Consider the following 9070-nt stretch of genomic DNA (forward strand, 5'->3'; position numbering starts at 1 on the left):
TGCCGAGGTGAGTGTGTGTGTGTGGGGGGAGGGCGGGTAGACTCTGTAAGCGCAAAGGTGGACACGTGTGGATGTGGGAGAGGGTGTAAGTGCTCAAGTGGAGGCTGCAGGTGCGAGTGTGGGTGAGTGTAGAAATTTGCCAATTTGTAAATATTCCAACTTCGGCCAAGTTCAAGCTACCGCCAGGACGTCAGGGCACCCAAAGCTGGAAAGGTGCACAGAGCTGATCTCCTGAGCTGTGAGGTGCAGGCGGATGAGTGGGTGCGGGTAGGGGAGGGTGAGCAGGCTTGAGTGGGAAGGGAGTCACATGGACACTCACATGGAGTCACTCACACCCATGTGAGTCTAGGTGGACACGGGGGTGCAGGGTGAGGGTGAGGGCGTGGGCGGTAGGTATGCGAGGGTCCCTCATCTCTTGGTGATGGGAGGTGTGTGCTGGAAAGGACCCCACATCCCAGGTCCTGGACACCCAAATTCCCTCCCCTGGCACCCCCGGAGGCACATCCAGGCCTGCTACCTACTCCCAGAATTCCATGACGGGGGACGTGACATTCTCGGATGGGCCCATTGTGCCGGCTGTGGAGTGGTTCAGGAAGTCCATGCAGTGCTCTGTGGGGGACGAGGGGGCATCCGCAGTGGGCGAAGCAGGCAGAGACACCCTCACATCCTGTCCCCCACCCTCTGGCCTGCTTGCCCCATCATTCCCAGCCCTGGAGAACCCGCTTTCCAGTGTCAGGAGTTCCCCCTCGGGAAGCCCAGGGAACCAGCCCCCTCTCCCACCAAATCTGGTCCCGCTGAATCTGACTGCTCCTCTGGGCCCCCCTGGTCTGCCTCTGCCCCTCTGGTCTCCGGGGTCTGGCGCACAGTAGGCCCACGGTAAACACTGGCTCAATGGGTGGACGGTGGGGGCAGTTAGCGCCTGGCAGCCAGTTATCACCCACAGTCCCACGGGGCTGTGGGCTGTCAGGGCAGTTGGTTGAGTGACCCACATGGGGCTGGCCCACAGAGTGGCCCCCAGCAGCCCCCACAGCTTGGCTTGGGGCGGGTTTGGCTGGGCGCCTGGTCACTGTTAGCCTGTTGCCAGGCTCCCTGTCCCGGGCCCAACCCAATAGGTACCTGTGTTCCAGGAGTGGGCGCAGGTGGTCCAGGGCAGCTCGGAGGTGAAGGAGCTGAACAGGTAGAAGAGGGCCCAGGCCAGGATGATGATATAGTAGATGTTCAGATAGGCCTCGATGACTACAGATGCCAGCCCAATGCCTTGGGGACAGGGTGGGGGGTGGGGGTGGGGAACAGGAAGGTCTGAGAGATCAGAGTTAGCCCGGAACCCACAGGAGCTGTCAGTGGCGCTGGAAGGACACGGGGCCACGGAGACACTGCCAGGCTTACTCACAGGCCTGAGAACCCTTTACTCCTTATTTTTCTAAATAAGAAGAGCAGGTGACACCACAGCACAACATGGCCTTAGGCCTTCTCCCATCACCGTGGTCACCGTGGTTACACCATTGGACGCACATGGGGGGCCCAGCCGTTTGCTTGTAGCACATTTTTCCGTGAAGCTGTGAAAACTCAGCTCCAGGGCTCCTCGCTTGCAAGCACCCCTCCTAAGACTGCACCTAGTTTTGTGCCTGAGTACGATTTTGTATTGTCTTTCCCTGAAGACCACTTGCCCCAGGTTTTATAAGCTTTATAATCCGGTCCTACAAAGCCGGATTATACTTCCTGCTGCCCCTGCAACCCTGAGCACAGTGTGGATGAGGGAAGGGGTGGTGGGGATGGGGCTCCTGGGGGCCTGCAGGGGGGCGGGGGGAGGACACTCACCCTGGAGGAGGGGGCAGATCTTCCGCCAGGCTGTGACGCTGCCCTGGCTGGTGTACTGGCCCAGTGCCACCTCCAGGAAGAACACCGGGATGCCACAGGAGAAAAAGAAGATGAAGTAGGGGATGAAGAATGCTCCTGTGGAGAAAGGGGAGGTGGGCTGAGCCTGTAGCCACCCCTCAATGTCCCTCCCGCTCCCCCCAGACCCCAGAGGCCCAAGGCAGCTTCCTACTGTTCTGAGCAGGGCTGGTGGAAAGTTTCTGGTCTGCACCCCGCCCAGGATAGGAAAGACCTTCGAAGGGAAATGAATGAAAAGGTAGGTGGAGATCCCAATATACATACTATTTACTTTCTCAATGTGCTTCACAAATCTGATTCAGTTTATTATTTTTGGAACCAAAAACATGTGTTCTGTATAATTTGATCAATGGCACCCCACTCCAGTACTCTTGCCTGGAAAATCCCATGGACGGAGGAGCCTGGTAGGCTGCAGTCCATGGGGTCGCTAAGAGTTGGGCACGACTGAGCAACTTCACTTTCACTTTTCACTTTCATGCATTGGAGAAGGAAGTGGCAACCCACTACAGTGTTCTTGTCTGGAGAATCCCAGGGACAGAGGAGCCTAGTGGGCTACTGTCTCTGGGGTCACACAGAGTCGGACACGACTGAAGCGACTTAGCAGCAGCATTAAATTATCAAGTAGGTTACTTTTTAGAGGAAAACTAACAAACAAAAATATCTTGGAAAAATTATTTTCCTTCTCATTCAGAGGGTTTTTTCCCCTCATATTCAGAGGGTTTTCCCTTCTCTCAGGCTCTGGTCTGAACTGGGCTCCTCTGACAAGGTCACTCTTCTGCTGGGGGGCTATTCTTGGGATGTGGTTTCAGCGTCGGAGGCGCTGACCTGCAGGCCGTGGAGGGAGGCCAGGCCTAAAGACACCCTGGAAATGACAGCCCAGGGTGTCCACCTCCCTCATCTCAGAAGTGTGTGCCTGGGTGAACACATTGCGTAGTAATGCAGTTATTGCAGAGTTAATTGCATAGTAATAACACTTGGCACTTGGGCTTCTGTCTGTAAAGCCTGCTTCTAAATGCTTTACCAATATCAAAACCCTCACAAAGCAACCTCCCAGGTACTGATGTTATCCCCATTTTACAGATGAGGAAAGTGAAGCAGAAACTCAGGTGGTCTGACCCTGAGACTGGGCTTGTAACCACAGTGTTACAATGCTTCTCAAGCATGTGTTACTGTGTAGAAAAAATAGAAAGTATAATGGGAAAGAAAGAGAAAAGCATTATATCAGTGAAAAGTGAAAGTGAAAGTCTCTCAGTCATGTCCGACTCTTTGCGACCCCATGGACTATACAGTCCATGGAATTCTTCAGGCCAGAATACTGGAGTGGGTAGCCTTTCCCTTCTCCAAGGGATCTTCCCAAGCCAGGGATCAAACCCAGGTCTCCTGCATGGCAGGCAGATTCTTTACCAGCTGAGCCACAAGGGAAGCCCTTGTATCAGCATATCCTTCCAATTTTCTTATAAACATATCCACATATATTTCTTTTTTTGCAAAAATAAGAACCTACTACGCATGACTTGATGACCATTTAAAAATGTACAGACTTCCCCAGTGGTCCGTGCTCCCAATGCAGGGGGCCTGGGTTCGATCCCTGGTCAGGGAACCAGATCCCACATGCCACAACTAAAGATTGGTTTCAGTCAAATAAATAAATATTAAAAAAAGAAAATTAATCATGGATGCTTAAAAAAGAGAGCAGGATACATAGTAAATGTTCAATAAATATTTGTCAACTTAAATATAAATGGTGTTTAGAAGGATTTTCTAAACAATGGCTATTTTTACACAGGACTGTTCCTTCTTTTTCACCTTTCTGAAATATTTCTAATATTCACATACATCATTTCCACAAAAGAATAAAGGTATTTTCAAAAGGCAAAAATGAATCTGGCCACTCACAAACAAACCCATGTAAATGAATTATTCCACTGATGTGAAATATTCCAAGCAGGTAAAACCACAGCCACAGGAAGCAGATTTGCGGTTGCTGAGGGCGGTCTGGGAGAGGGCTGGGGAGTGACTTCTGATGGGTACAGGGCTTCTTTTGGGGGTGATGGAAAGATTCTAGAATCAGTTGTGGTGACGGTTGTACAGTTCTCTGAATATACTAAAACCACACTTTAAAAGGTGACTCTGGCCCCTCGCCATTACACCCTTGCTCATTTTTACTGCTGGTGCTAAAACATGCATAATTGCTTCTTTAATTAAAATCCTAGACAGGGGTCACGTCTCTTATTTGATCAACGTTCCTCAGTGGCTCCTGTCTCACTCAGATCCAAACCTCAGGTCCAGGCCCGTGCCCTCTGGTCTCTCCCCCACCACCCACCCCATCACTCCCCTCCTCGGCCCTCCTCAAACAGGCCAGCTGCTCTTCACTTGGCCTTGGCCCTTGCTGTCCCCTGAGTTTGGCGTGTTCTTCACCTGGACTCCACCCTTGGAACTCACTGCTTCACCTCCTTCAATTCTCAGCTCAAAGGCCACCTCCTGGACAGACCCTGTCCTGGTCCCCTCGCCTCCCGTGTCTCGTCCTTCCCTTCCCGATCCAGTATCTCCCCACCCCGTCCCTCCACCCTGCTCTGCTTCTAGCCCGTCCACGCTTCACCTCTCAACAGACTGCGGTGGACGTGTTTGTCTGTGACCTGCTGCCCTTCGCTGCAACGTGACCCGGAGTGTGTTCTGTTTTGTATCTAGCACAGTGCCTGGCACAGGGTGGCCCACAGTAGGCGCTGAGTGAGGGACCGAGCTCTTCAGTGACTGACTTCCTCTTGGAGAGGAGCTTGTTCTGAGGAATCAAGCCCATTTCACGGCGGGGGATGCTGAGGCCAGTGGTGCAACTGGAGCTCCACAGCTCTCCCCCACCGCGCTCACCTCAAGTGAACTCACCTCCCCCGTTTTTGTAACAGAGGTAGGGGAACCTCCAGACGTTGCCCAGCCCGATGATCTCCCCGGCCACGGACAGCACAAACTCCATCTTGTTGTTCCACTGGCCTCGATCCTTCACCTGGTCCTGGGCTTCCTGGTCCGGCCTCGGGCCCTCCTCGGGGGCCCAGGGGACCACCGGAAGCCCCTCCTTGGGAGCTGCCAGTTTTCTGTCGTCTGCAGCCATGGATGGGCTGGGAGGCCGCAGATGGGTGTGAGCGGGACGGTGGGAGAGGCCAGCCTGCAGGGACGAGAGGAATGAGCTGGGCAGCCCCAGGGGTACTACCACCCCTGCTCTCCCCATTCTAACCCTTCAGCGTTGCCGGGAGGTTTTCTAATAGTGTTGGATCAGATTCTCAAATTCTCAGTGACATTTGCACCTCAAGTTACCCTTTGCTCTCATGGCTCCAATAATAAATAGGGAGCAGTTTGCTCTTTTAAAAAATGTACATATGTATTTATTTACGGCTTTAAAAAATTTTATTGGCATAGGGTTGATTTACAACGTTCTGTTAGTTTCTGCTGTACGCAAAGCGACTCAGTTACATACACCACTCTTTTTTAGATTCTTTTCCCATATAGCTCATTACAGAGTATCAAAAAGAATTCCCTGTAACGTACAGAAGGACCTTATGAATGCAAGCATATTTTTTTAATGGGAACTGCATCTGGATTTTATTTTATTTTTTATTAATTTTTACTGGAGTATAGTGGTTTTGGGCTTCCCTGGTGGCTCAGCGGTAAAGAATCCACCTGTCAATGCAGGAGATGTGGGTTTGATCCCTGGGTCAGGAAGATCTCCTGGAGTAGGAAATGGCAACCCACTCCAGTATTCTTGCCTGGGAAATCCTATGAACGGAGGAGCCAGTGGGGTACAGTCCATGGGGTCACGAAAGAGTCGGACACGGCTTAACAACTAAACAACACAAACAGTAGTTTCTTTACGATGGGAGCGGCTTGCTCTTTGCCCATTTTGCAGATAGGAAAATCCAGGCCTCGGCAGGCGAAGTGATTTGCCTGAGACCACACAGGAACTAGATGGGGATTAAAACCCAGGCTCGGGGACTGTTATCCCAAGTCTCTTTTGATCCTTGCAGCCAGCTGCCATCCCCACTGGCCCATCTGCCTTAGGTCCCCAGTGTCCAGTGAGTGGCACCATTCTAGCCATAAGGGGTCAGAGGCTGCCGGGAGCGACGGGAGGTCAAAGGGCTGGTGTGGCCAGGTAACAGCATGGTCTTCTCCGGGCCAGCTGTGTGCTCGTCACTGTGCCAGTACAATCGATTGCCTCCGGGTAAACACGGGGCCAACTCGCTCTGGGCATCTGATTGGAAGGGCAGGGGAAGGTGGGGCCACCTCATGAGGCCAGATGGGGACAGGGTGGCCTTCAAGGGAAGCCTGGTTCTTCCCCTTCTCTTGGTTGAACCTCCATCCTGAGAGCTGGCAAGGATCCTGGAGGCAGAGGGGGTCACCAGAGAGAGCCTCACTTGGGTGGTCACCTCCAATCCGAGTGGTCTCCTCAAGGGAGATCCAGAGGAGTGCCCATCACAGGCAGGTCATTGTTCCTCCTGACTTCCTACCGTCCTGAAGGGCGGCCGCTGTCTGCTCTCCCTTGTCCCTCCCATGGCCCATTTACCGGCTGCCAGGAGATAAACTGATGCCTGCTCTATCCGGAATCCTTGTTTGCCTCCCCTCCCCACACTCTGCCCAAGGCCACCTCTGATTCTGTTTCCAGGAGCTGCCAGGAAAACGTGCCTAGGCTGCAGAGGGGGGCACTCACCCACATGCCCCCTCCCCTCCCCCGCCTCCAAGGGGCACTGGGGAACCAAAGTGACCAGGAGCTACCAAGGGCTCTGTTCCTCCAAGGCTCCAGAGCAACACAAGGGATTCTTTTTATTAAAAGAAGCGTCTGTTTACTTGTTGGTTCTTTTAACCCAGGCAACAGCCCAAGCCCAAGTCAGCTAGGAGGGCGTGGCAGGGCCATTTGAGGTTATGGAAATTTTTGAAGGTGACTTGGAGGGTGCAGATTGTCCCAGGAGTGAGGAAGCATGTCCGGGGCGGAAATTCAAATTCTGGGACCTACGAGGAGGCTTCCCTGGCAAGCTCAGCCCTGGACGGAATGTGAGGAGAGAGGCGCCTGGTGGAATCAAAGACCTCAGCCTCTGATACAGGGAAGGGGTGGGGGGAGAAGGGAAGGAAAAACAGAGAGGCCGGCCCCCGGGGCTTTGAGAACCAAGCCTCAGGTGGAAAGAACGGGGTGGTCTGGCCCCAGGGGACACCTGAAACAATGGTGGATGCTGATACAGAATTGAGGCTGGGCACCCTGAAGACTGGGCCCTGAACCCTTATCAAACAAATGAATGGACTTGAAAACACAGATGAAGAAGCATCAGACAGGGACTCCAAGGTCTGGTCCAGACCTGGCTCAGAATAACAACAGAAGCAAACCTTAGCACTATGCCCAAACATACACGTTTGCACGCATTATTAAGTTTCATCTCCATAGAAATCTTTGTGCTAGGAATTACTACTAACTCTGTTTTATGAATGATGAAATGAAGTTCAGAGAAATTCAGGAACAGGCCCTGACACCCCCAGTAACTATTTTTGAATGATCTGAAGAAACTTACCGATACAGTAAGTGGGGAGCTGTGCCTCCGGGTTGCTCTGTTCTCTTAGGTAAGTCTCACCTCCTCTCTGGGCTTTAAGTCTCCCTGAAAGTGAGAATGACGCCTGCTCAACTGTGGTATTGGGAAGGGGGGGGGACACAAATGAGATCCACAAGAGCCAAGGAGAGATATTGCCTTTGCTTGACACGCCATAGGGTAGCCGAGCTCCGGGCCTGAACACAGGGTCACCAACTGGGCGGCCGGGAGACAAGGCTCACTGTCCCCAGACCAGAGGCAGTTATTTCAGGGCCAAGTCGTCCCCAGCAGCTGGAGATGCGGAGACCCCCTCCCCAACTCTGGGAAAGGGGGAAATGAAGGGAAAACTGGAGGAGAGTACAGGATGCGGGGGAAACCTCAGAGCTCAGAGTGGGCACAGGATTTGGGAGAAGAGAATGTGTACAAGCTGACCCTGATGTGAAAAGTTTTGCTCTGTTTTCTTAAAAAAAAAAAAAAAAAATTGAGAGGAGCATGATTTATGGGTTAAGGATGAAATACCGAACAGCAGGACGAAAGCAAGAACACAGGAAAGGGAAAGCTGGCTCAGAGCCATGGCAAGTCAAGGGGAAACAGGCTGAAACTGCAGCAAGCAGGCTTCGAGTTAGACTCAAGGAAGAACTTTCCAGGCGGATGTTAGACATAAAAGCTGTCTGAGCTCTCCCTTTGGAGGGTTACTTTTAAAAGCCAGAAAGAGACTTCCTTGGTGGTGTAGTGGCCAAGACTCCACACTCCCAATGTAGGGGTCCCAGGTTCAATCCCTGGTCAGGGAACTAGATTCTGCATGCCACAACTAAGACCCAGTACAGCCAAATAAGTAAATATTTAAAAAAAAAATTTTTTTTAAGCTAAAAAGAGAGCACCCTGCCCTCCTCGCCCACACTATGCCTTTCCACCTCTGGCCCATTTGCAAGGAATACTTAAACAACAGTGTTACCCTCAGTCTCGATGACTTGCAGAGAACTCCCCCTTCCAAGGGCTCACCCCAGCTCTGTCACCTTGCCAGCTCCTCGCATCGCCTGCCCAGGCTGCCGCCGGCTCTACTCAGCTGAGGCAGGGAATGAGGGTGCAACCTGGACCTCCCCATTCTTCAGTGCCTCCAGAGGTAAGATACCCACACCCATGGCCGGCTCAGCCCTGCCCAGGAAGGAACTCTTCAAGAGGCTGATAAGCCCCACAGTCACCATTTTTAGGGGCTGGGCAGGTAGGTGGAGGCCTGCCCAGTGTCCAGCCAAGGAGCAGACACAGGTGAAAACGCCGCTGCCCAACAGGCCCGGCGATGGGGGAGCGGCCCAGGCCCTGGACGTTCAGCCCCGGCTTCAGCCCACACCCACATACCAGCTCCCGTTCTGCACACACACCGGGGCCGCTCCCGTCACGTCCCCATGCGCTCACATACCTGTGTGCACCGCACCACGACCTGACCCCCACCCCTGTCCAGTCCTTCACACCCCGTGGGCTGCCTGGCTCAGCCCTTGTGGTCCCCCGGTGCACAAGCCCACAGCCTCCTCCTCCTCCGGGGAGCCTGCCTGGCGGGAGTCTGATCAGGTCGTGGCCCTTCACCTGCCAGCCTTCCTCCTCACCTGCGGGCACCACCTGCC

General features: G+C 53.3%; 1 protein-coding gene and 1 non-coding gene across 5 annotated transcripts in view; one reads left to right on the forward strand and one right to left on the reverse strand.

The window, feature by feature from the left end:
• The window catches only part of SLC6A12 (solute carrier family 6 (neurotransmitter transporter), member 12), a 17428-nt gene that overhangs the window by 7856 nt on the left and 502 nt on the right, over positions 1–9070 (reverse strand). For 2 of the 4 annotated variants that reach the window (XM_010845019.1, XM_010845016.1), the window contains exons 2-6: positions 7437–7520; positions 4774–5050; positions 1819–1953; positions 1117–1257; positions 522–609 (exon numbers count right to left, since the gene is read on the reverse strand). In XM_010845019.1, the coding sequence (XP_010843321.1) occupies positions 522–609; positions 1117–1257; positions 1819–1953; positions 4774–4996 (587 nt within the window). In that variant the 5' untranslated portion in view covers positions 4997–5050; positions 7437–7520. Of the gene's footprint in view, positions 1–521; positions 610–1116; positions 1258–1818; positions 1954–4773; positions 5051–7436; positions 7521–8406; positions 8470–8807; positions 9040–9070 lie in introns of those variants that run through there. The other 2 variants (XM_010845018.1, XM_010845017.1) reach the window with 2 other exon arrangements.
• TRNAG-CCC lies at positions 8170–8242 on the forward strand. The gene has a single exon. It is a non-coding gene; the product is annotated as a tRNA-Gly (tRNA).

The sequence above is a fragment of the Bison bison genome, unplaced genomic scaffold, assembly GCF_000754665.1.
Source record: "Bison bison bison isolate TAMUID 2011002044 unplaced genomic scaffold, Bison_UMD1.0 scf7180017864213, whole genome shotgun sequence".
NCBI classification, from domain to species: domain Eukaryota; kingdom Metazoa; phylum Chordata; class Mammalia; order Artiodactyla; family Bovidae; genus Bison; species Bison bison.